Source organism: Mus musculus, chromosome 2 (genome assembly GCF_000001635.26).
Source record: "Mus musculus strain C57BL/6J chromosome 2, GRCm38.p6 C57BL/6J".
Lineage (NCBI taxonomy): Eukaryota > Metazoa > Chordata > Mammalia > Rodentia > Muridae > Mus > Mus musculus.
In genome coordinates, this window is record NC_000068.7 from 69,858,973 (window position 1) to 69,886,634 (window position 27,662).

Below are 27,662 nucleotides of genomic sequence, written 5' to 3' on the forward strand. Positions count from 1 at the left end.
GGAGAGTTTTAAATTTATTTTGAATGGTTTCTTGGGAAATAGCTCCCTTTGCGATGGTATGCATATAGGTCCCCCCCCCCATCCCACTTATACCTTTACACATCTGCGTGCAGTCAGTTTTATTAAGCTGTAGGTGAACCTCTGTGGTTGTGCTCTCGCCCAGTGGGTAGAATGACTGTCCTATTTAAAGTATGGAGATCTTGAAATGCCATTGAAGGCTAAAAACATTTTGCTGTATTTTGAAATGCAGTTTTTATTGTAACCTTTATTCATCAGAATTGCCAAAGGATGTGTAATCAGATTGAAACTAAACATTGAATTGTTTTGACCTTCTATAAAATGGTATTAAGTAAACGGTGTCACTAATACTTGAAAATGCTATGCCTTTGTATCATTTAGGCATCTCTACCTGTATACCAAATAAAGCATCTCATAGTGATGTCCCAAACTGAATAACACCACTGCCTTAGATCAATCATTCTGTGTACAGGGGAAGGGTACAAGCCACTCTGACATTTAGAAATGTACATGGGATTTTTTCATTCATGGTGACTGACATGCAACTTTTAATTCTTCCACAATCACTCTCCAAAAAATTATGAAGTTCTCCTTGTTCAATACTGTAGAATCTTCAAATGAATACGCTGAATTCTGATCGTAGAACAATGATGTAGACATACCTGTGAAACTTACCTGGTTACAATAACAGGTAGTATGGGCATGTGTGTAAAACATATATTTTGAAGGTGATAATTCATTTCCTTGAGTTTTGCTAATGGTACCTTTTATTATATTCTCATGAGAATGGTAGAAGGAAATAAGATTTTTTATATTATTTAATATAATTTATACAACATTACATTAATATTTGCAGTATTTGGAGAAAATGGTTATGTGAAACACCTTTTGCTTCTGAGCACCGTGCTTGTGAATTTCACAAACACCAGTAAATGAAAATCAGTTTGTTTTTATCACTATATATTATTTAACTTTTTAATTATTTGGTGGTACACATATAGTCGATTCTAATTTTTCTTTTAATCACATAACTTACTATTATGAACATTTAAGTTATCTAAGTGCTTATTTATTTATTTTATGTGTGTGTCCTGGGAGTATGTATGTGCACTGTAAGCGTGCAGGACCCAACAAAGATGAGAAGAGAGTGTTAGAGTCCCTGGAAATGGATTTATAGTAGGTTGGGAGCATTTACACACATGGTATTTTTCCACTGTCTATCCATGCAGGCAAAACACCCGTACATAAACTTAAATCTTTAAAAAAGGAAAATTTAGCATTTATGTCTCACAGTAAGTAGAAACTTGAAAATTTTTTTATTGAATGTAATTAATCTAAAGTTAAAACTACCTGAGGATAATACTAGTAAATTCTTTTTTCTTTGGCCAAAATGGCATGTATAGTTAACCTATAAATGCATTTCTTCTTCTTCTTCTTCTTCTTCTTCTTCTTCTTCTTCTTCTTCTTCTTCAAATTTTAGAGTTTATCTGTTTGGGAACTTCCAAAATGCTCTGAGATTATGAAGTTATTTTGTGAAAGTAATTTTTATATTCCAGGAACACTGAAGGAAAAAGATGATGTCATAAGGAAATTGCACCTCTAAAACGTTAAAATTGTTATGTAAAAAGTGGCAGTCCTGACTTAAGTGTGAAGTCTCTCAAACTATTCTAAATGTACTTCTTTCCTAGCAAGAGACTTTTTTGTTTTGGTTTGGTTTTTGGTTTTTAGAGACAGGGTTTCTCTGTGCAGTCTTGGCTGTCCTGGAACTCACTTTGTAGACCAGGCTGGCCTCGAACTCAGAAATCCGCCTGCCTCTGCCTCCCAAGTGCTGGGAGCAAGAGACTTTTAAAAAGATTTGTTTGTAATCCCAGCACTAGGGTGGCTGGAGGCAGAAGCATAGTTTGGGATCAGCTTGGGTTACTCATTGAGTCAGACTCCAACATCAAAACAAGCAAAGATAGACAGCAGCAGCAAGAGGGGGAGCAGTAAGAGCCTGGTGATGTAGGTGAAGTCCCAGCACTTTGTACTGAAGCAGGAGTTCGAATCATTGGCCAGTTTGTGCTTCAGAGAGCTAGCCTGTCGGAAACCAAGCAACTGTATGGTTTTTTAATTTTTTTCCAAAACCACAACACCATGCAAGTCAAATACATTGCAAAAGGCCAAGCGTGCTGGCGCACCCCTTTAATAATGCCAGCACTCCCGGAAGAGGTAGGCGAGTGTCTCAGCAGAGGCAGGAGGAGTTTGAGGGTCAGCCTGGTCTACAGAGCAGCGCGAGTTCCTGGATAGCCAGGACTACGCACGGAAACGCTGTCTCAAAAAAAAAAAAAGGAAAAAAGAGACAAAGGGGGAAAAAAAGAAAAACCAAGCGCTACAGAAGAAAGAAGGGAAGGCTCGAACATACTGCCCAGAAACACATTAAAAACAAAGATCTCCACAAAAACACTTCCTGTCAGCCCCTAACATTCTGCTGAGCAATTTAACAATTTCTCGGGCGGGAGGGCGGGACTCCTCCTCCGAGGATTGTGGGAGGCTGCGGTAACGGCGCGTGCGTGGAAAGCAGAGCCGGGCCACTGCGTCCGCGGCCACGCCCACCTGTCCGCAAGGGCTGCCGGGAAAGCCCCCATCTTTAAGCGCGTTTGGCTGGCCCGCCGGCGCTCGGAAGTCCAGGCGCTTCTGTCGTTGTTCTTGAAGCTGTGGTGACCGTGGGATCCGAATCTTTGAGGTGAGCTTCTTGGAAACTGAGGAGAAGGTACGAAGGGCTGTGCTATGCGCAGGCCTCACCTTCCTCTCCGCGCCGCCGCGTGGGCCGCGCGGCCCGTGGCCGTGTGCTGGACCGCGGCCCGAGGGGGCGCGGGCCTCGGCGAGGCCACGGAGCGGGCCCCGGCCAGAGATGCGGGCGCCTGGGGCTTTCCACGTGGCAGGGATCCCGGCGGGCCGGTGTGGGAGGATGCGGCTCTCGCGGGGCCTTTAGGCAGAGGCTCGCCGCATCCTCACGGCGTCCTTTCGGTTTGTTCCTTGCACCCCTTTCCTGACTGGCCAGAGGCGGATGTTTCGGACCATTTAAGTCTTTAGGGTGGTCGGTGCGGGTTAAACGCGACAGGGTTCTGTGGGGACTGACTGGAGGCCGAAGAAGTGGGGGCCGCTATTGGGTTCCCAGCGTCGCTATCTTTTTTTTTTTTTTTTTTTCCTTCAAAGAACTGCCATTGCCATTCTGTCTTCAGTGTGAAACAGTCCCTAAATTGGGTAGGCCGCAGAAGTCTTGCAGGGGCTAACTAGGTCGTTATTGACCTGTGTCTCTGTAGTAATGAGAAGTGAGATTGTTGGTAGTGGGAGACAAACCAGCGCCTGTAACAGTAAATTCTGAAGTGGGACGTGTACTTCGTAGATTTCCCATTACAGGACCAGTGTATCGCCAGCAGTCTCCAGCATTTTGAGCAATGTCTCAAGAAATATACCAACAGTAACTCATAACTATATTCAGCTGCTGCAGATAAACTCTTCAAGAGCTGGTATACTTCCGTACAATATGGTAGGGTGGTTTAGTAAGGCGCTGAAAGCCAGTAAGACAGAAGATCCGGTTTGTGATTTCTAGCAAACCAGTATCACAGTCCCTCTTTATTCTAGGATTGTTGTCAGACCGTGAAACAGGAAAGTGGCTATAGAGTTAACCAGTGTAGTAGTGTTTTAGGCACATCCTTACCTTCCAGCGTCCCTAGTTTAAAATTTTTTGTATCTGTGCTCACAAGGTCCCATTTTTCTTGTATTCTCCTATATAGTGTCTAACACCGTAACTTTCATATCTGAACTCTATTTTCATTTTTACCAGTAATAAGTTTTGGTAAGTCAGCTGTGACTAATTTGAAAAGAAACGCAAATAATTGGCATTGAGGGCTATAGGAATATACTGCTGGCAGACTATAATACTGATATTTTTAAAGCTAGAAATGATTCAGGGGTAGTTAAGTGGACATTTTCTGCTTTTTTGTTTTTATCGCTGAACTTTGCTTTACCAACTACATGAAGAGTTTGGTTACAAAGTAGGATTTACTGGGAGGAGGGGTTGTTGATCTGAGTTTTCCATCCATAATCCAAGGTGTTGCTTTGTTGAGATGTATGAGAATTCATAGGGAAACCTGTAAGGTTAGGAATTCTTGAAATTAAAAAAAAAGTGGCATACTTTTTACTCATTCTCTTGTATTGACTATTATATAAAAATAATAACCTTCCTACCAGTGTGAGAAACTTTACAGATAGCCACAATGGCTGAAAATGGAGATAATGAAAAAATGACTGCTTTGGAGGCCAAAATCTGTCATCAAATTGAGGTATGATTCTTGTGTTGTTAAATTGTAACTTAAGATGAAAACAGAACATCTAATAGCGATATGTGGGCTTTTCAAACAACTGGCTTAGCTTTGATTCTTGGAGTTAATATGAATGTATTCATATTAGGGCAAAGTTAGAAGTCTCAAGAATTACAGACATTCCAAAGGTAACACTGTAGACTGGTGTTTATTTTTGAGACACAGAGTTCCCAAGTCTGTAAAATGGAGGTAATATTTGTAAGTTGATGTGAAAATTAATGGTGTGCCTAATATCTAACAAGCTAGCATAAATTCCATGGTAAAGTACTTCTGGTCAAATAATAGTTTATTCTATCTAGTTAGTTCTCTTCTAAAAAGTTAACATAACTTTTTAACAAATTATGCATTTCAAAAGTCCTGTTAGACTGTTCTCCACTTCTCTCTCTGCGTGCACTTAGCCCCTTCTCTCTTTCTCTCTTTCCTGCCCCACTTCCCCATGGAGACTTCCCTGGCCTTCATCCTTGGGGCCAGTGATCTTGCCCATCTAAGATCAGCTTCCCAATAAACCTGCATTTAATATAATCTTAAAAAAAAAAGAAAGAAAGAAAAATAACAAAAGTCCTGTTAGCATTTCAAATTTAGGTTTAGATGGAATGTTGTCAGTAACAGTATGGCTGTGGGGAAATTGCCCATAAATTGCTTTTATGCCATGAAATAACCATTGGTTAGTGTGTGTGCTCTTTTTTTTCCATTTCTTAGCTGTTTTGGTTTTGTTTTAACTTGTACTCCTTTGTCCTTTAAATTGTTCTGCTTTTATTTTTCTTTTCTCATATTTTCCCCCTTCTGAGTAATGGAGATCAAACTCAAGGCATGCTAGGCAGTCACTCAGTGAGCTGTAGGCATTTGCGGCTACAAATGTTGTCTGATTTTTTTAAAAAATTATTTATTTTTATGTGCATTGGTGTTTTGTCTGCATGTATGTCTGTGTGAAGGATCCCCCGGAACTAGAGTTACAGACAGTTGTGAGCTTCTATGTGGATGCCAAGAATTGAACCTGGGTCCTCTGGAAGAGCAGCTAGTTCTTTTAACTGCTGAACCATCTCCAGCCCCTTTTGTTTGATTGGGGGAAAAAATTGTGTTTTCTTAATAATTGCAAAAGCAGTGATAAGATAATTTGCTGTTTAATGCTTGGAACAATAGCAAATTTGTTATAGAAAAGAATAATGTTCCTCCCACAGCCTGCAGCCTCACATCTCTCCCTCTTGAGATATTCAAGGTTAAAAGCCTTTTCATACTCCATGTTCAAAATACATTTTATTTTTAGTGTACTTTATGTGTATGGATGTTATGTCTACATGTATGGCTGTGTGCCGTGTACATGCCTGGTGCCCTCAGAAGCCAGAAGTGTGCACTGGCTCCCCTAGGACTGGAATAACAGATGGTTATAAGGCCCTATGGAAGTGCTGGGAATTGAATCTGGTTCACCATTCAGTGCTCTTAACCTCTGAGTCATCTCTCCAGCTCCTAAATATTTTTTTTTAAAGGAGGCCCAATTTTTTTATTTTTTTAAAGAATATAAAGTTCAAGTAAAATTACTCAGAGACAAGATTTCCTAAACATCCCCAACCAGGATGGCCTATAAACTTAATTTTTATTTTTTCCTTTTCCCCCACCAAACATGAGATGTTTTTAGAGAGTAAAGTTTTGTTTCACCAACAATATATAATTAATAATCATCTTCTCTAAAGTATAGATTTTTAAAATATGAGTTCTACGATATTCTTTATGTAAAAATTGTAGTAAACAGGTCTACTGCTTGCCTTCTCCCTCTCGTTCCTCTCCTCCCTCCTTTTTCTCTTTTACTTTTTTCCTTCCTTTTATCCATCCATTCATCTTATGCATCCAGGGCTGTCCTGGGGAAAATTCACAAACTCATAGAGGTAGATCACCTTGCTTCTGCTTCCCATGTGTGAGAATTAAAGAGCATGAGCCATCACATCTACCTTATTTTAAAAAATAGTGTGTGTCTGTGTCTGTCTGCATATCAATATTTGGCCCTCAGAGGTGTCATCCTCTGGAGCTGTAGTTACAGTCTCTTATGAGCCAACTGACAAGAGTCCTAGAACCTACCTCAGGTCTTCTGGAAGAGCAGCAGCATTCTTAGGCATTGAGCCATCCTCTAGCTCTCCTGCTGATTTCTTTAAGATGGAATTCCTAGGAGGAGCTACATTGATTGGCTCAAGCTAGTGCTGAGATTGAAGGCATCTTAGGTTTTGATTAGTAATGATACTAGATTTTTTTGTGTTTGTGGTGTGTGTTTATATAATTTTTAAAGGTGGCTGGGTATGGTGGTACCTAATTTTAATCCTAGGACCTTGGAAAGTAGAGGCAGGTGGATCTCTTGACTTTGAGAACTTAGAAGAAATTCTGCCTCAGAGTCCTAAATGCAGAAATCACAGGCATGAACCACTACACCTGACTTCACGCTTAATTTATAAAAGCCTTAATGAATGAATGTTTGCCCCCCCCTCCTTTATGTTGCTTTTAACATTCCAAGCAGTCATTCTTGGGTCTGCTACTTTTTTTAGTCTGAGGATTGAGCCCAACTCCTCAGTTTATTTACTTTTTCCACATTGATTTAAAAAGAAGTTTTAAAATATGTTAGATTCTTCATTATATTTTTGAGACTTTATATTCTGGCAATGAACTTGTTCACTAACATTTTAGTATCCTCTACTGATTTGTATTACATACATTATGGTCTATTAAGAGGAAATATTTAGGTCTTTTAAATTCTAACATTTTTAAAGTGTAAAAAAGTCATTTTCAAAAAATTTCATGATTGAACTCAGTATTATACAATGCTCTTCTGAAATACATTATAATTATTCACAGTATTATTTTGGAGACTTCAATTTGCCACGAGACAAGTTTTTAAAAGAACAGATCAAATTGGATGAAGGCTGGGTACCTTTGGAAACAATGATAAAATTCAACAGGTAAGTCTTTTTGGTTGGTTTGTTTCTATTTCTTGGGATTAAACCTAGGAACTTGTACATGTGTTGTCATTGAATTACCTTAGTTTTGCGGCTAATAAACTAAAAAATCTTTTTAAAAGGCATCAGTTTCTGTTACTGTTGAGAGCTACTACTAAATCTGCTTTTTACAGTGTTTTTATGTATGTACTTTTCAGGCTAAACCGGCTGACAACAGACTTTAATGTAATTGTGCAAGCACTGAGCAAATCTAAGGCAAAACTCATGGAAGTCAGTGCAGACAAAACTAAAATTAGAAGATCACCAAGCAGACCACTCCCTGAAGTGACGGATGAGTATAAGAATGATGTAAAAAACAGATCTGTTTATATTGTAAGTGGGTCCATGATGTATTTCATGTATTTATTATTATTAATTATTACTATTTTTGGTTTTTTGAGACAGGGTTTCTCTGTATAGTCCTGGCTATCCTGGAACTCACTCTGTAGACCAGGCTGGCCTCGAACTCAGAAATCTGCCTCATATTACTTTTACTTAGAAAGAAAATGCTCAGGGATCACATTTGGCCAGTTTAGCTATTGTACTTCTAAGTTCTTTATCATTGTTAATGTTACATTGTTCACATGATAAACTCTAATAGCTGAATTCTATAGTAATTTTCATTAGCATATTAATTTCTAAATGCATAATGGAAAGCTTTGAAAATAAGGAAGTAGATTGAATAGTGTGAAGTACCATTGTGAAACCTCAAAAGTTCTTACCATGTAAATAATGCTTTGTCTTTGCTCCACCTGAGTTATTTTGGAGCAAATCTCAGGTGAATCACCTTATTGCACTAGAGAATAAGGTTGTTAAACAATTAAGAGAGGGGAGAGAAAGATACCTAGCTCTGACTTCGTTTCGAGACAAAATAAATCAGTTTATTCTGGGGAGAGTTTACCCAGGAGTCATTATTTGTACTTCTTTTTCTACTTTTTACAGAAAGGTTTCCCAACTGACGCCACCCTTGATGATATAAAAGAATGGCTAGACGATAAAGGCCAAATACTGAATATTCAAATGAGAAGAACATTACACAAAACATTTAAGGTATGATAATTTGATGTAGACTTTCTGATTGTGACATATCACTGTAAGGAAATATTTATTTGTCCTTTACAGGGGTCAATATTTGCTGTGTTTGATAGTATTCAGTCTGCAAAGAAGTTTGTGGAGATCCCTGGCCAGAAGTACAAAGACACTAACCTGCTAATACTCTTTAAGTAAGTCTTTTCTTAGGTTTCTCAGACCACAAAATTTTATTTGGAATTGATACAATAGGGTAAGGTAAACAACAGCACCTCCCACATAGTTAATATCATTTTTGGTATGCTCTGAAACAGTTCAGTGGTAATTATAGTCTAAGGTTACTTATTTTTATTGCCTTGAGGTATGTATGTGTATGATGGAGGTGCACCTGTGCCTTAACATGCATGTGGAGGTCAGAGGACAACTCTGTAGTCAGCTCTCTCCTTCCACTTTATATGGATTCCAGGGATTGAACTCAGGGCATCAATCTTGTGCAGCAAATGTTTTTACCTACTTGTGTGAGTCGTTAGAATTAAACTTGGGGGCTGGAGAGATGGCTCAGTGGTTAAGAGCACTGACTGCTCTTCCTTAGGTCCTGAGTTCAATTCCCAGCAACCACATGGTGGCTCACAACCATTTGTAATAGAATCTGATGCCCTCTTCTGGTGTGTCTGAAAACAGCTACAGTGTACTCATATAAATATTATAAATAAATATTTAAAAAAAAAAAGAATCAAACTTGGGTTGTCAGGCTTAGTAGCAGGTCATTTACATGATGAGCCATCATCTCTCTAGCCCTGCTAATAACTTTTCATTATTAGTGACTAGTGAGAAAAGTTGTTTAGTATTTATTTTGCATCTAAAACGTAAGGAAAATAGAGGTAATCAGAATGCTTAAATGTTTGGTTCTCATGTTTGGTTATTTTTCAGATTGTATATAAACATTTTTTTAACATACATGTAGTATAAAGATAGGAGGCTTGGGCCACAATCTTGTATGATAAGATAAAAGTGAGGCCAGCTATAAAGACGCAACAGAGGTTAATAGGAGTACGACTATTTTCCAAAGGTCCCAGATTCAATTTCTAGCACCCATATAACAACTTTAAGTTGTCCATAACATGTTAGTCTTTAGACTAACATCCTCTTTAGGTCTCAGGTACCATGCATGCATGTGGTACACAGATATACACATAAAATAAAAACTTAGGACATTCTGGGCAGTGGTGGCACATACCTTTAATCCCAGCACTAAGGAGACGGAGGCAGGTGGATCTCTCTGTGAGGTCAAGGCTAGCCTGGTCTACAGAAGTAGTTCTGGGGGACAGCTAAGACTCCCCACAAATGTTGTCTTGAAAACCAAGGGGAAAAAAGTAGTTTTCAGTCTTTGTGAGCTTAGCCTGTGTTTTATGTTCTTCAGGGAAGATTACTTTGCAAAAAAAAATGAAGAAAGAAAGCAGAGCAAAGTGGAAGCTAAATTAAAAGCTAAACAGTAAGTCTGTTGACTTCTTTGTGACATTCTTAATTTTCTTAATGTTTTGACAAGTTTAACTAGTTATTCTGGGACAAGCCGATGATGAGCTTTGAAATGAGTGGTAATGGCTCTGCCAGTATTGGTAATTGAAATGTTGGCCTCAAGATACCTTGATCAACCATTTTGCTGGTGTTGTATGATTGAAAAAAGAAAAAAACCCAAAGGACTTGCTTTGATGAAATGGGTTGGTGGTAATGTTCAAGGTTATGTAGTATAAACACATTATAATCATAAGACATTTGTTTTTAGAGAGCATGAAGGAAGACACAAGCCAGGAAGTACTGAAACCGTAAGTACTAATAACTAAAACATGAGATAATTTAAGGTAGAATTTTTTTTTTTGAAGTTACATTTTGTGTGTGTTGTATTGTATGGGTACACCGTTACATGCCACTGCAATTGTGTACAGGTCAGAAGTCTCCATGTGTATCCCAGGGATTACAGTCAGGTTGTTAGCCTTGGCAATAAGCACTTTTACCATTACCTGCTGACCAATCTGCTGGCCGAGATAAAGTCTCACTATGTAAGTCTAGCTGGCCTAGAATTGGCTATGTAGATCAGTAGGCCTCACATTTGGAGACATACACCTGATTCTACCTCCCAGCTACTGGGATTTAAGAAAGGCACATACCACCATGTCCAATGTGTATGCTGGTACACATGGTACCTGCACCAACTATATCACTTATGCCTCGAGCACTGTGTGAGGACCGTGTGAGAATGTGTTTGAGTGTGTTGCATTAGTGATACACAAATACTGTTATCTGGGATTATTACTTAATAGCAGATAGTTATATTAAACCATCACCTATAGAAGAAACTAAAGTAAAGCCTTTGTAAGACATGACAGCCGAGACGAATACACAGTTTCACTGCATTAAAGTAGTTCTGATATTTCTTTTTCCTATGTAGGTATAGAATGACTTGAGCCATTTTGGTGAGGTTGCACTTAAGAAAAGCTTTTGATGGCCTTGTATATTTTTATAGAGAGCTCTAGAAGGAAAGATGGGATGCTTACTGAAGTTTTCAGGTGACTTGGATGACCAGACCTGTAGAGAAGATTTACACTTCCTTTTCTCAAATCATGGTGAAATAAAATGGGTCGACTTTGCCAGAGGAGCAAAAGAGGTTTGGAAACATTTGTGTCCTTATTAGCAATTGCTTTAAAAGTCTGTAGAATGTTATCTCTTAGAAGAAAAAATTATTTAGAAAGTAGTTGTTTTAAAAACTAGTTGTTATAAAGCATGTTAATTGAAATAGTTCCTAATTAGTCATTTACTTTTGTCTTTGGTCCTTTAATTGGATGTGATGTCTTTTCCCCTCCGTGTCAGATGGGTAATATGCTGACGTTGAAACAAGATTTTGGGAGGAACAGGTCATGAAAATTGAAAATAGAAATAACAGATAGGAAAGGTGTGTGTGGAGGGTAGTAAAGAAATTGTCAGACTACAAACTAAAGAGTGAAACATTCATTTTTCTCTTTGATGTGTAGGGAATAATTCTCTTCAAAGAAAAGGCTAAGGAAGCACTTGAGAAAGCCAGAAATGCAAATAATGGTAACCTACTGTTAAGGAACAAAAAGGTGACTTGGAAAGTACTAGAAGGACATGCGGAAAAAGAAGCATTGAAAAAAATCACAGATGATCAGCAAGAATCCCTAAACAAATGGAAGTCAAAAGGAGGGCATGGTAATTCTCATTTTTGGTTATTTTACCTCATCTTTACATCTTTAGTTTCAGCAAACTTAAAAGTTTTTGAGTGAAGTTCTAAGTCATGTTTTTACAGCAGGTGGAAGATTTAAAGGAAGCCATGTTTTTACAGCAGCCCGCAGATTTAAAGGAAAAGGGAAGGGTAATAGGCCTGGTTATGCTGGGGCACCCAAAGGAAGAGGACAGTTTCATGGAAGGAGGACAAGATTTGATGATGATGATCGTCGTCGTGGTAAGTCTTTACTAATTCCTTTGGGAGCGAAATCTATAGTAAGATACTATTTCTCTGTCTAAGTGATATTCTTGAATTAGTACCGTCTTCCTTGCTTGTATTGTTTCACAAGTGAGAGGTTGGTTGAAAGATAAATTTAGAGATCAAAGGAAAGACTACTTAAGGAAAGCTTTTCTCCTTGAAGGGAAGATGCATTTTTTTTTTTAAGGAAGCTATTACCAATACTTGTAATCGTTATTACTAAAACAGTGCTAACAGTGAATTTAACAAAATTATTTGTTGTAATAGGACCAATGAAAAGAGGAAGAGATGGAAGAGACAGAGAAGAACCCGCATCAAAGCATAAGAAAAGAGAAAATGGTGCTAGAGACAAGTAGTTTATTTAGTAAGCAGTGTTTTTATTCCTTAGTTAGATTTTAAGCTGCTTTTTGTCTTCAGAAGCTTTTAAAAAGAAAAGCGAATTAGGTCCACTTCGATGTCCACCTGTATAAAAGGAAAAAATTTTTGTTTTACTTGTCTTCTTTTTGTTGTTATCCAAATGAAAGTTTTTTAAAATGTATAGTTCTGTTTGTGTTTGGATGATTAAAATATGAGAAGGAAGATTCTTCCTCTTAATTGCCTTTGTAATATGAGAATGTATTAGTACAGACTTGTAAAATATATACTGTATAAAAATAGCCAATAGTTCTTTCTTCTTTTTATTTCTCTTAAAACGTTTCACAAAGAACTTCAACTAAAATATTGACTCTTGCGAGTATAAGCCCTTCTTCCCACAGCTAATTTGTCTAATCTCTCAGGCTGACTTTATATTTACCCATTTACCTTGGTAAGAGTGGAAATGACCATTACAAAAGCTTTTGAATACTGGATGTACACAGACTACAATTGGAAAACTTACAGATTTCTTTTTATGAAAGTTGTATAATGCTGGTAGATCATATCGAAGCTCTGTTAAAAAAAAAAGCCAAACATTCATATTTAAGATATTAAATACTGATATGCATAACATCTGATATTTCTCACTTTGGACATATCCTTAAATACTGATTTGTCTTAATTGGATGTGGTGTTTCTGATGTTTTGATCATTTATACCAAAATTTGAAGTCATGGAGAATATAGTTAGAAGGATTAACAAGTAGGGAAAAAAATAAGTTCTATGAAAATAATAGGATGTGCCAGGCAGTGGTGGCGCACGCCTTTAACCCTAGCACTTGGGAGGCAGAGGCAGGCAGATTTCTGAATTCGAGGCCAGCCAAGTCTACAGAGTGAGTTCCAGGACAGCCAGGACTACACAGAAAAACCCTGTCTCAAAAGACACAAGGAAGAAAAAGAAAAGAAAAAAAAAAAAAACCAAAAAAAAAAAAAAATAGGATGTATCTATTAACTGATTATAATACATTCATGTTTATTTCAAAATTTAACTTTTTTTTTTTTTTTCCCCGAGACAGGGTTTCTCTGTGTAGCCCTGGCTGTCCTGGAACTCACTTTGTAGACCAGGCTGGCCTGGAACTCAGAAATCCACCTGCCTCTGCCTCCCTTATTTCAAAATTTAATGGTAGTTCTCTATCAAAATGAAAGCCCATTTTTCACATTCCTTCCTAATTTATAACAAGTACTCTATACTGCTCACCGTCTTTCATACATAAATTTTAACATAATTCTAACCCGTAGGGGATAACTTTCTCATAATGTGTGATCAAGTTCTCTGGCAATCTTGTTGAACTGCAGACTAATTCAGTAGGTCTGAATGGAGCCTATAATTTTCTTTTTAGGCTCCAGTTAAAGTTCATGGTCTGATGACTACTTGTGGAATACCAAATCTAAAAAATAAAATGGCAGTGTATCCCAGGATTTGGGAAGCAAAGGCAGGCCAGGATCTCTTGAGTTCAAGGCTTGGTACATAGTGAATGCAAGGATAACCAGAGCTAAACAGAGACCATACCTCAAAACAAACAAAAATGCCATTCATTGCACCTTTTCCTCACCTCTCATAGTGGAGACTGATCCCAACGTGTTATGCATACTAAGCATACTACCACATCCCCAGTCATTGTTGTACTGCTTATTTCAAGCTTCTCGGAATTACCAGATGATCTCTATCTTCTAATATTTTTCCAGTTGTGATGCTGGCAAATTTAATTCAGTAAAAAGGAGAAAAAGGGCATTTCTATAATTACAGTGTGGTTGTTTATATTCTTGTCTCTCATCAAAAAAGGAAAAGGCTGATGTTCTTTAGCTCTATCAGCATAAATTGGTGGTATTTTCAGATAGTTTCATACCAGTTCTACCATATTTTTACTCACTGGGGATGGTATCCTGTAAGCCTGGAATGACCAATTTACCTAGGTATTGCTACATTTTTTATTTTTAATGTATGAGTACTCTGTCTACATGTACACTTACTGCCAGAAAAGGGCGCCAGATGGCTACCTACCATGTATTGAACTCAGGACCTTTGGAAGAACAGCCAGTAGTCCTCTGAACTAGCTCACTAGCCCCACCATTACATTTCTGTAAGAAAATGCAGGGGAAGCCGGGGGGGGGGGGGGGGGGGGGTGGGGGGGGGTGGGGGGGGATGGCGCATGCCTTTAATCCCAGCACTCGGGAGGCAGAGGCAGGCAGATTTCTAAGTTCGAGGCCAGCCTGGTCTACAAAGTGAGTTCCAGGACAGCCAGGGCTACACAGAGAAACCCTGTCTGAAAAACCAAGAAAAAAAAAAGAAGAAAATGCAGGGAGGAGAGTGGCACACACCTTCAATCCTAGCACTGGGAGGCAGAGATGGATGTTGGTTTGAGGCCAGCCTGGTCTACAAAGTGAGTTCTAAGACAGCCAAGGCTGGTACACAGAGAAACCCTTTCTCTCATACCACACCACCCCCCACACCACAAAAAAAAAAAAAAAGAAAATGCAATGCATAAGTAGGGATAGATGCAGGCAAACCTTGGTAAATGTTTACCCCATGTTTACTGCGGTTATTTTTTTTAGTACTTTAAAAATGTAGACTGGCCTATTGGCCTTGTAAGTAATTCGGGTTGAGATTTAGCTTACCTGCAATAATTTCTATCTTGACTTTCCATTCAGCAGCTTTCTTTTGAATATGCTAAAGACAAATAATATATTTATATGAGTTGATGTTTAGATGATTTTTAAACTGACTTGCTAATATTTGAGATTAAAATTTCAATAAAAATTAGATAATAAAAAATTTTATTATGTGCACACTTTTAAAAGCCAGAAACAAAGTGACTTCAGTGTTTATTGTCAGACCTGAATTATGTAATTAAAAACTGAAAAATCCACCAAAACCTGCAAAATACAGAAGGTAACTTTATTTCAGTAGTGAATAACATCCTGGGAGTATTTGGCAGAGATCTAACTAATGTCAACAGGAAATTCAGTGACAAAGTGGTAGAAAAGAACATGGCCTGGAACCATGGCCTTTGGAACTGCAGGCCTACGTCTTAGCACCTAACTGCCTCATTTTTCTCATCTCTTGAACATTCTGAACAGTGTTCTTACATAGCACCAGATACATTAAGTTATGTATGTATAGAACTCCAGAATGCTGAGAGACATTGAAATGTGCTATTACATGTTGGCCATATTGGGACACGGACACACACACACACACACACACACACACACACACACACACACAGAGGAGCTGGAGAGGTGGCTCTGTTTAAGAGCACTTCCAGATGTCCTGAGTTCAGTTCCCAGCAACCACATGGTGGCTTACAACCATTTCTAATGGGATCCAGTGCCCTCTTCTGGTGTGTCTGAAGACAATGACAGTATGCTTATACATAAGTAAGTCTTAAAAATTAAAAAAAAAGGGCTGGTGAGATGGCTCAGTGGGTAAGAGCACCCGACTGCTCTTCGGAAGGTCCAGAGTTCAAATCCCAGCAACCACATGGTGGCTCACAACCATCTGTAACAAGATCTGACGCCCTCTTCTGGAGTGTCTGAAGACAGCTACAGTGTACTTACATATAATAAATAAATAAATAAATCTAAAAAAAAAAAAAATTAAAAAAAAAATGTAGAATTTCTGTAGGATACAGACTTTTAGTACAATGATGCTTTATAGTTTATGAAATTTTAGGAATCTTGACGGATTTGTGAGAAATAGGTTGTGACATTCATTGATCGCTAAGGCTGGTGAGATATATAATACCATATAACCATATGCTATTAGAGATGTAAAGGAAAGACTGGATAAGTGGGATAAACAAAAGAGCAGACAAATACAGAGGGGGATGTTCACAGCCAACCATTGGACTGAGTGCAGGGTCCCCAGTAGAGGAGTTAGAGAAAGGACTGAAGGAGCTGAAGTGATTTGCAACCCCATAGAAAACAATATCAACCAACCAGACCCCCTCAGAACTCCACTGAGCCATCAAAAAAGGAGTACACATGGCTTCAGTTGCTTATGTAGCAGAGGATGGCCTTGTCATGCATCAATGGGAGGAGAGGTCCTTGGTCCTATGAAGGCTCGATAGATGCCCCAGTGTACAGGAATCTAGGGTGGGGAGGTGGGAGGAGGTGGGTGGAAGAACACCCTCATAGAAGCTGGGGATTGGGAAGATGTTGATAGGGTGTTTCCAGGAGGGAGGGAAACTAGGACATATACTTTTGAAATGTAAATAAAATATCCAATAAAAAAAAAAAAAAGACAAAAGAGCAGACTCAGGTTTACCTATTCTACTCTGTCTATGCACAAAGAAGCAAATTCTCCCCAGGCTGCATGAGGTAAAAAAATTAAATACTAAGTCACCATCTGCCAGGAAGCTTTAAAACTTGTTTTTATCAAACAATTACATAAAATTGATCTATACTATGAGTAGCAAGTCAAGCACTTCATCACTATGGCCTGTAGTTCTGGAACCTGGGATAGGCTAGGGACAGTCAGTATATGTACTAAGTAATACTGAAGGGAACTTACAAGCTTTACAACAGGTATATCTATAAAATACAATAAAGGGCTGTCTTAATATTTGAGGAAAACTCATTTCCAGTATACGTAGTACTCACCAAATCAATCACATACGTTAGTTAATTTTCTAATGGAAATAATTTTGCATCAAGTGAAAAAGAAACATTGAAATCTGACAAAATGATGCTGATAATTTGCCCCCCCCCCCCGGGTGTGTGTGTGTAATTGGTGATATTAATCAGCAAAGATGAAGTAAGTAAATTGTATTTATTTTTAAGATCTGTCTTTGTGCATTTCCTGGGACTAGAGTAAGTGACAGGACAGCTGTGAGTCATCAGGTGGGTACTAGGAATTAAAACCAGGTCCTCTGGGGCTGGTGAGATGGCTCAGTGGGTAAGAGCACCCGACTGCTCTTCCGAAGGTCCAGAGTTCAAATCCCAGCAACCACATGGTGGCTCACAACCATCCGTAACAAGATCTGACTCCCTCTTCTGGTGTGTCTGAAGATAGCTACAGTGTACTTACTATAATAATAAGTAAAAAATCTTTAAAAAAAAAAAAAAAAAAAAAAACCAGGTCCTCTGCAAAAGCAGCTAGTGTGACTGACCACTGAGGCATCTCTCTAGCCCCTTGACTATTTTTAGTTCCTGTGTGTGTACACACTTGTGTATATATGGCTGTATGGATGGTGAGTGCAGGTTTGTTCGGAAGCCAGAGGAATCACATCCCCTGGAGCTGGAGTATCCATTATTATGAGCTGAACTCAGCTCCTCTGCAAATACAGCAAGAACTCAACAACTGCGCCCCTTCTTCAGCCCGATGACCTGATACACTCTAGAATCTAGGTAAGGGAATATCAGTGAGGGATTAGATTGTTTGCCTGTGGGTGGATTCTTTTTTTCAGTGTGTTGCCTGAATGTATGGTTGTGCAGTCTCTATTCTTAATGCCCTAGGTCAGAAGAAGGCATCAAATTTTCCATAACTGGAGTTACGGATGGTTGAGAGCTGGATGCTGGGAATAGAACCTGGGTCCTCTGTAAAAGCACCAAGTACTCTTAACCTCTAAGCTATCTTTCCAGCCCCCAGGAAGACTGTTTTGCTTATGTTAATTGAAAAGAAAGGCCATTTTGGACAACACCATTCCCTGGGTTTCCATCCTGAACTGGGTAAATGCAGAGAAGCTGAGCACTGGCACGTATGCCTTTTCTCCTGCTTTTGACTAATTGGTGGAAGTTCCTGCCTTGACTTCCCTAATATGATTTACTGTAACTGTAGACTAGTGAGCTAAAATAAACCTGTTCTCCGCCCCCCCACCCACCCAAGCTAGTTTTTGTCAGGATATTTTAATCACAGCAAAACAAAACAACAATATAGGGATTGAATTCAGGTCAATAGGCTTGGGGCAAGCACCTTTACTGGCTGAGTCATTCATTTTGTTGACCTACTTACAGTTTTTGAGACAGGGTATCATGTATCCCAGACTGCCTTGAAACCTCTTATGAAGCAGAGGACCCTGAGCTGCTGATACTCCTATCTTTACTTCCTGAACACTGGAACTAACCATCATATCTGGTGTATGCTATGATTGGGCTTTGTGAGGTAGTCTGTGTATATAAGACTTTAATATCCTTTGAACCTGATATGATATTAAATTTACCATCCTCCTGCATTTACCTCCCAAGTGCTAGGACTGCAGGCATGTATTAACAAGCATATGTGTGTGTGTATATATAGATGTATATGTATATATATATATCTGCCACCCCCCCAGCCCCCCCCCCCCAGACAGGGTTTCTCTGTATTGCCCTGCTGACTCTGTAGACCAGCTGGCCTTGAACTCAGAAATCTGCCTGCCTCTGCCTCCTAAGTGCTGGAATTAAAGGTGTGTGCCACCACTGCCCAGCTCAATCTTACCCTTTTAAAGAGGCTTACTCAAAATGTATTCCTTTGACCTGTACTTTCTTTTTCTTTTTGCTGTGTGCATGTATATACATGGCATGTTGATATTGGGTTGATATTTGGTGTCTTTCTCTTTTGCTGTCTTAACTTTTCTTAGATAAGGGCAGGTGAAAACAAGGAGGGTGGAATGGTGACTTAGCAGTTAGAGCACTTGCTGTACTTCAGAGGACCTGGTTAAATTCTTAGCACAGGTGTTGAGATGGCTCAACCATTTAGAGCACTGGCTGCTACTCCAGAGGTCCTGAGTTCAATCGGAATTTGATGCCCTCTCCTGGGTGCATGGGTGTACATGCAGCAGAGCACTCATACATTAAATACGTAAATAAATTAAAAAAAAAATTCTAGCACACTTGATAGATCACAACTATCTATAAATCCAGTCCTAGGAATGATGCCCTCTTCTGGTCTCCTTGGGCACCAGGCACACATGTTGAATACAAACATACAGGCAAAACATTCCTTATATACATAAGATTAACAAAACCAAATCTTTAGATATATAATTTCAGGTAAAAATAACAACTAGCAAATATGCCAGACACAGACCTAAATGTTTCATACATACTAACTCATTTAATCCAGAAAAGTATATGAAGTACAGCCTATTCTTAGTTCCTAAGAACACAGGGTCATATAGTATAGATGGTACTGAAACCCAAGTAATTTTGAGCAGGGTAACAGCTAAGATGTAGCAGAGCTTATGTGCTAATTCAGGACAGTCTGGGTCTAGAGTCATGCTATAGTAACATTCAAATAATAACTCGTCACCATGTCCTGAAATACATCTTGTACATAGTATTATATGAGCTTTTTTTCTTTTTATAATATTCATATATTTGTGTGATGTATTCCATAGCACACACGTGGGTTCTAGAGATCTGATTCAAGTAGTCTTGCTTGCCAGCAACCCAGTCCCTAGTCCACTGAGCCATCTCACCAGCCTAGAATAGGTGGCTTCTGAACTCAGATCTATTTTGCTTTAAGCTGTGTTTTTATAAAAATTTACCCTCGGATGAGTGAGATGGCTCAGTGGGTAAAGGTCACTTGCTACCCAGCCTGATGGTGGGTCTGAGTTTGGTCTTGGAGATTTTCATGGTGAAGAGAACTGATTCCTAGGTTGATCTGACCTCCATATGTATGTTGATATGTGCTCACACATATACATGAAAATCAATCAGGAAATAAAATAATAAAAATAATTATTATTTGTTGTTGTTTTCTCAGACAGGGTTTCTCTGTATAGTCCCGGCTGTCCTGGAACTCATTTCATAGACCAGGCTGGTCTTGAACTCAGATATCCACCTGCCTCTACCTCCTGAGTGCTGGGATTAAAGGTGTGGGCCACCTAAAATGATAATATTATGAGCTTACTTCCCTAGTTGAGGACTTGTGTAAAGAATATACTGCTGTTCTTGCCATTCCCAAAGCAGTCTTCAGAAAAGCCATATCTGTCCCTGTGAAGAGTAAAAAAGGAAATACCTATTTATATTATGTATTTCTTAGCAGAGAAGATTTAAATGAACAGGATTGAGTAGCATTTGTCCAAACCACAAAATTTCTACTTCAAATTATTTCTTCAAAAAGGGTACAAATAAGACAGGTACAAAGGTGATGGCACACAGGAGGCAAAGTCAGGACGATCTTTAGTTCGAGGCCACCCTAGCCTATGGAGTGAGCTAGTAGACAGCCAGGGCTATACAAAGAAACCCTGTCCAAAGAAAAGAAAAAAAGGTACAAAATCAAATATTCTGATAAAAACAATGGCTGGCCCTGCGTGGTGGCACATGCCTCCCAGCACTTGGAAGGCAGAGGCAGGCGAATTTCTGAGTTCGAGGCCAGCCTGGTCTACAGAGTGAGTTCCGGGACAGCCAGGACTACACAGAGAAACCCTGTCTCAAAAACAAAACAAAACAAAACAAACAAACCAATGGCTGGAGCTGAGACACTTTTGCTCTTCCAGAAGACTTGAGTTCTGATCAGCACTCACATGATAGCTCTCAACCACCCAGTGATTCCAGATCCCAACTTAAGTTATAAATGTAGGCTAAACTCTCATAGATAATTATAAAAGGTTTAACCAACACCATTGGCTTCAAAGATGACTCAATGCTTAGATGAACTGGCTGCTCTTCTAAAGAACCTAAGCTTGATTCCCAGCAATTAGTGGCTTACAACTAATTCTAGTTCCACGGGATCCAATGTCCTTGCCTCTCAGTACTGCATATGTGTGATGCAATGACACATAGGAAAAGCACCTATACACAAAATTAAAATAAATGTTAAGCTGGGTGTGGTAGCACACATCTTAATTCCAACAGTCAGAAGATGGAGGCAGGAGGATCTCTGAGTTTGAAGCTAGCCAGGTCTGCACAATTCAAGGGAAGACAGAGCTACATAGTGAGACCTGTCTCAAACAAACAGACAAACAAATCTTTTTTAAAAATCTGATGAAGCCAAATTATACTGTTTGGTTAAAAAAATAGGGCTAATTTTAATATTCTAAGTGACTTAGGAGAGAATAGAGTATGCAACGTAGTGGTGTGGAGGTAGACTGTAAACTATTGTTTTCCTTGTCTTCCTAGCTTGCCCATTGTACATACAAGAATAATCACAGTAAATCTCTGTGGGCATATTTTGAAGCCTTAAGGCATTACTAAGTTTCAGAAGCTGAAAGTATCCAGTATCCAGCTTAGTGGTAGAGGGCATTGCTCATCATGTGTGAGATCCCCATTGCAGCCTCTGGGTATCCCCCAGTGACAAAACACAAGGAAAAATCCAGGTTCTAAAGGAATACAATGCTTTAAAAGTTTTATACATATAGAAACTAATCAAATCATTCCAATTATTAATCAGAAATGATAGTGTATGTTAACACAAATCTATAAAATACAAATTAAGTTAAATACCCCAATCAAATATCACTTGAGAACTATAATAAGTATAAAGGTGATTGATTCAATGAACAGCAGCAATAAAAATGACAACCCAGATCACTGCTCTATAAATATACTAATGTACTGTACTTCTATTACTAACCTTTATTATTTTTGGTCCCAAAGGGAGGATTCATAATTACTGTATCAAATAACTTGGACATTCTGTTAGATAATGAGTACACATCACACTGAATCATATCAACATTTGTTAGCTCAAACTCTTCCACATTCTTATTAAATATTTCCAGTGCATCTTCATCTATGTCAAATCCAACACACAACCTATAAATAGAAAATAAAAAAGAGAACAGGTTCCTAGTAAAAAAAAGAACAATAGTAGTTATTTTACCATGCATTTTTCAACCCAATTAACAAAATAAGATTGAATGATGTTTTCAATTGCATGACTTTCTAGCATGGCAGGTATAAGGGGATAATTGCTATTAACAAAACTTTGATTTCTTTCTTATATGTAGTTTTTGGTCTTCAGCCTATTCAAAATGTACTCCGTATCAAATTATTGTTTCCCCTCACCCTACCCTCAAAGTCCCATGAATAGAGTGCAGTTGATCCTATATATACATTGACTGAAGCCACTCCACATCCAAATAGTAAAACACGACCACTCACCCTGCTCCTAGCATTGCCGCTCCGATGCTAAGTACTCCACAGCCACATCCTAGATCTGCAACCGCTTTGTTTTCAATGTCATCGTATGTGTTATGGATTGTATAAAGCATGCATGCTAAAACCAAACAGAAGAGCATTAGGGCATACGTTAGGAAGCTTCCTATTAGGATCTTATGCAGTGGGCTCTAAAGTAATCTGCAGTAGCGCCAGATTATTTCTTTTCCAGTTTTTTTTTTTTTAGATTTATTTATTTATTCATTATATGTAAGTACACTGTAGCTGTCCTCAGATACTCCAGAAGAGGGCATCAGATTTCGTTACGGATGGTTGTGAGCCACCATGTGGTTGCTGGGATTTGAACTCTGGACCTTCGGAAGAGCAGTTGGCGCTCTTAACCACTGAGCCATCTCGCCAGCCCTCAAGTTTTTTTTTAAGGCATTTTTTTTTATTAGATAGTTTCTTCATTTATATTTCAAATGCTATCCCCAAAGCCCCCTATACCCTCTCCCCCCGCCCTGCTCCCCAAGCCACCCACTCCTGCTGCCTGGCCCTGGTGTTCGCCTGTACTGGGGCATATGATTTTCGCAATACCAGTGACTTCTCCTCCCATTGATGGCCGACTAGGCCATCCTCTGCTACATATGCAACTAGAGACACAGTTCTGGGGGGTTACTGGTTAGTCCATATTATTGTTCCACCTATAGGGTTGCAGACCCCTTTAGCTCCTTGGGTACTTTCTCTAGCTCCTTCATTAGGGGCCTCCAGTTTATTTTTTTAAAGATACAATGTAATAATTGGTATTTAGGAAGAGGCACCACAAAGGAAAATAATGTACACCAGTGGTTGCCAAATAATATGGGGCTATGTCCAGTTTCTGTTGACAATTTCAAGAGTAACAAAACTGTCCAAAACATGTGGTCTACAAAGATACATAGATGCAGTGTTCCCTTTGATGTTGAGATATTTTTATGAGAGATTAAATTTTATTAACTATTAAATAAGTCTGTCATTCTAAGCCAGAATATAAGCTAAGCAACTCTATCATATCTCCAAAACTTTTGAAGTTTTACTGATCTGGGGCTAGCAGCATGGCTCTCAAGAAGAAAAAGTGCTCAATGCCAAACCTAACAACCCAAGTTCAATCTCCAGGACCCATATAATGGAAGTAAAATAACCAATCCTACAAGTTTTCCTCGGACCGCTGATTGAAGGCTGAGACTTGTGCAATAAATAATAAACAACTGGACAGAGAACACTAACAAAAGGACACAGAATTTATTTGCAATGTTTGTCATCATCATACAGGTATCACAGACTTCTACATCCATGATATAGACTTAGAGATAATCTTTTTCAATTTTATTTTATATGTATTATTATTTTTATGTTTTGCCTGCATGGATGTATACCATGTGTCTGGTGCCCTCAGAGGCCAGAAGAGGGTATAAGATACCTCCAGGGATTGGAGTTACAGACCACTGTGGGTGCTGGGAATTGACCCCAGGTCCTCTGGAATAGCAGCTGCTGCTCCTAACTGCTGAGCCATCTCCCAACCCAAACTTAGACGTACTATCAATAAATACACATATTCATAATCTACAACAGAGACCTGATAACAGAACAAATAATTAGAGCAGAAGTAGCTGAGATCACATAGTTCTCAAAAACAAGACTCTCATATACACATTTTCTTAAACATGGAATAACACCAGCAAGTTTTCTTTGTGCATATCTGAACAAGAAAGACTCATAGCCATCACTAATGTCTGAGAATCCAGAACATTTATTTATAACAACCACTGAGATGGCTTAGCGGGTAAGAGCACTGCCTGCTCTTCCAAAGGTCCTGAGTTCAAATCCCAGCAACCACATGGTGGCTCACAACCACCAGTAATGAGATCTGATGCCCTCTTTTGGTGTGTCTGAAGACAGTTACAGTGTACTTAAGTATGATAATAAATCTTTAAAAAAAAAAACAAAAAAAAACAGCAAACAAAAATCCTATAGGGCTGGAGAGTTAGCTCACTGGGTTAGGAGCAGAGGGCCTGGATGTGATTCCTAGCATCCACATGTTGGTTCACAAACACCTGTAACCCAGGGGAAACAATACCCCCTTCTGAACTCCACAGGCACCAAGCACATATGTGGTACACACATATATACACATGCAGGAAAAACACATACACATAAAATAATAAATCTCTCTCTCTCTTTTTTTTTTTTTTTTTTTTGGTTTTTCAAGACAGGATTTCTTTGTATAGCCCTGGCTGTCCTGGAACTCACTTTGTAGACCAGGAGGCTGGCCTCGAACTCAGAAATCCGCCTGCCTCTGCCTCCCGAGTGCTGGGATTAAAGGTGTGCGCCACCACACCCGGTTAATAAATCTCATTTTTAAACCAACTCTGGGATAGTTAATTACTGTTGCAGGTACTTTGAAACTCATGTCGTGCACATTAGAAACTAGGTATGAAAGAACTGATTATGTATGTATGTATTTGTTTGCTTGTTTATTTTGAGACAGTGTCTGGTTATATAACCCTAGTTGGCCTGGCTATATGGTCCAGGCTGGTCTTGAATTCACAATGATCTACCTGCCTCTGCCTCCCAAGTGCAGGAATTAAAGGAATGTTCCAGCATACCTGGCCTCTACTTTTAATCTTTTAAAAATTAGGTTTTGGGGCCGGAGAGATGGCTCAGTGGTTAAGAGCACTGACTGCTCTTAAGGTCCTGAGTTCAATTCCCAGAAACCACATGGTGGCTCACAACCATCCATAACGAGATCTGGCGCCCTCTTCTGGAGTGTCTGAAGACAGCTACAGCATACTTACATACAATAAATAAATAAATCTTTAAAAGAAAATTAGGTTTCATTACAAACCTTACAACCAGAAGCTGTAAAAAGTCACAATGAGAAAACCAGGGACTTGTGTGGTAGTAGCTGGCTCAGTGTGTACTGTACTTACCCAGAAAGCATTAGAACCTGAGCTCATATACCCAGCAGCCATGTAAAAGGTCAGGTGTTCATGATTATAAACCCAGTGCTAGGAACACAGGACAGAAGGATCTCTGAGGCTTGCTGGTCAGCCAGTTTAGGTGAATGGGTAAGCTCTAAATACAGTAAGACCCTGGCTCAAACGTATGGAGAGCAACTGAGAAAAACACCCTATGTTGACCTCTACCCTCCATACACACAAGACACACGAACATACACACGCTAAATACATAGCAGACTAGTCTTAATCTGAACACAGTTCATTGCAAATCTGATTGGTGATATGACACTATTTTAGAATGAAAACCCATGGAGATTACATTGGCAGCTTACACACAGCCATTTTGGAACTGAAAGAGATTCCCTCTTGCAGGTACTCCCAACCAAAAGAACTTTACCAAGTCTTCCCTGCTACTCTGCTAAGGGTGTTACATATGAATGGATTCTGCTCTATTCTCTCCTACATTCTCAGTATCAATCTCTGGCACCAAGCAAGAGGTCATTTGTGAAGAAACGCTTCCTCAACTGTCCACAACCTGAAACTCGATTTCTAGTATTTGTCTCTAGGGCAGAAATACGTAACACGGGAAATACATGTCCTTGACTTCAGTACGAAGTTATCTGTATTAAGCAAATGTTTAATGAGCTCCTAACTAGTACATGACTCTCTAGACACCGAAAAGACTAACAAATTCCTTGCTCCTGAGAATTTACAGTGTGTTGAGAGAAACAAACAAACAAACAAACAAACAAGCTGTCTGATAATGCTAATGGACACTCAGAAAAAACAGTAAAATGAGTGGTTGGGTTCGGAGTGTCTACGCTGCAGTGTCAGAAAACTACTTTGTCTAAAGGTATGGTATGTCTCCAGAACTTCCTTATATCCAAATCGCTACTTATTTTCATCATGAACTGGACAGGATCAAGCCCCAAGAGGGCACGATGAACCAGCCGCCCTACCTGCAATGTGCGGCCTGGTGGGATACTGTTCTAGAAGTAACTTGGGCTTTTCGAATCCATCCACTTCTTGCAGGCGACTCTCTAGTTCCTTAAGCTTTAACTTCTTCATCGTTTTCTCTGTATTTTAAAGTTTGGGCTCCTGGGGCTTCACAGCACGGGAGCTGCAGGGAAGTCTACCTAACCCGAAACTCCCCAGCGGTGCAGGGTGGGGGTGGGGTGGAGGGTCGGGGACAGACTATTTAGGACTCAGCGAGGGGATCCCACGAGCCTCGCGGGGATCGCCGCCCGTGGAACCCAGACGCTCCAGGAAAGCACTCGTATGCCTCTAGCTGGTCCTCGCGGTCCCTCCCCGCAGTGCCGGAAGTACCGACACGCATGCACGCCCTCTGCCGGGCGCCGAGCTGCAACCTCTGCCGGGCTCCCTGGTTCCGACGAGGACCAGAGTGGTTTTTTTGGTCCGCGTGGGCGCCATCGGAAGAAGCGGTCTTCATCGGCGATCACAAACCAGCCTCCACCAAGCCCGGGAACGCCAGCTTTGTCTTGAGTATCTATAGACCTGCAAGGGATGGGGAGAGAGTTGAAGGCAATATGGGACACCAGGCCCGTGTCCACCCACGCCTCAGAAAGTAGCGGTCTACACCCACCTCTGCGTCCTTCTCCAGTCGAATGCTCGGCTTTAATCTTCCCGTCCTCGTTTTCTGAGGCTTCGAGTTTCTTAGCACTTACGGATGTCAGTGAAGCAAGAAGAAACGTCAAAAGAGATTTGAAAAGAAAGAATATTGCCGGCATGGGTAGTGTACATTTTAGTTCCTCATTCAGGAGGATCTCTGTGAGTTTGAGGATGGCCTGGTTTACAAAGTGAGTTCCAGACCAGCCAGGGCTACACAATGAACAGAGAATATGGTTGTGGTGTCAAACGTAGGAAACACTATGAAACTTGTTATTCTGAAAACAGAAGTTGTGGATTGTGGGGAAAAAATGGAAGTAGGCACATAGCAGCAAATTTTAAAAATAATTATAATTATGAAAAGAAGACTTAAGGTGACCAATGCCTAGTAAGCTCGAATGACTTTATTATTGCCATTAATAGTCGTATTTTATTTGAGCCCAGGGCTTTGTGCATGCCTGGCAAGCGACTACTGAACTGCATTCCTAATACCATTGCCACCATCACCATCATCAAGATATAAAGAGACAAGAGCATGTCTAATAATAAAATGTAGAGAATAGAAAGTGTTTAAAACACAGGAGTGGAGGTGATGGTGACTTAACACTTATAAGATATGCTGAAGAGACAATGACAGGTGAATCTCTGTGAGTTCCAAAGCCAGTCTAGTTCATGTAGAGAGTTCTAGACCAGTCAAGACTACATAGACCCTATCTCCC

At 39.6% G+C, this 27,662-nt stretch overlaps 2 protein-coding genes across 11 annotated transcripts; one reads left to right on the forward strand and one right to left on the reverse strand.

Moving 5' to 3' along the window:
- The first annotated feature begins 2,589 nt into the window (after window positions 1-2,589).
- Window positions 2,590-12,874, forward strand: Ssb (Sjogren syndrome antigen B). Of its 4 annotated transcripts, none has more exons than NM_009278.4 (12): window positions 2,590-2,767; window positions 4,252-4,343; window positions 7,218-7,321; window positions 7,516-7,690; window positions 8,300-8,407; window positions 8,480-8,580; window positions 9,807-9,878; window positions 10,170-10,209; window positions 10,908-11,048; window positions 11,413-11,608; window positions 11,706-11,861; window positions 12,150-12,874. In NM_009278.4, exons 2-12 carry the CDS (start codon window positions 4,278-4,280, stop codon window positions 12,236-12,238), a joined length of 1,248 nt encoding a protein of 415 aa, NP_033304.1. In that variant the 5' UTR covers window positions 2,590-2,767; window positions 4,252-4,277; the 3' UTR covers window positions 12,239-12,874. The 4 variants fall into 4 exon arrangements, 3 of the variants coding, with proteins under 3 accessions (NP_033304.1, NP_001103615.1, NP_001342194.1); NM_001110145.1 differs by having other exon boundaries at window positions 2,590-2,740; NM_001355265.1 differs by having other exon boundaries at window positions 2,590-2,740; window positions 11,709-11,861.
- Window positions 12,223-27,662, reverse strand: Mettl5 (methyltransferase like 5). 7 transcript variants are annotated; one of them, XR_374533.4, is made up of 8 exons: window positions 26,921-27,662; window positions 26,277-26,832; window positions 22,325-22,439; window positions 21,795-21,976; window positions 20,134-20,212; window positions 14,912-14,963; window positions 12,760-12,809; window positions 12,226-12,344 (listed from the first exon to the last, which is right to left on the reverse strand). XR_374533.4 is itself a non-coding variant. In XM_030252163.1 (8 exons), the coding sequence occupies exons 2-8, from the start codon at window positions 26,383-26,385 to the stop codon at window positions 12,306-12,308; spliced, it is 630 nt and encodes a 209-aa protein (XP_030108023.1). In that variant the 5' UTR covers window positions 26,386-26,832; window positions 26,921-27,662; the 3' UTR covers window positions 12,226-12,305. The 7 variants fall into 7 exon arrangements, 5 of the variants coding, with proteins under 5 accessions (XP_017174793.1, NP_083556.2, XP_030108023.1 ...); XM_030252163.1 differs by having other exon boundaries at window positions 20,130-20,212; XM_017319304.2 differs by having other exon boundaries at window positions 12,223-12,809.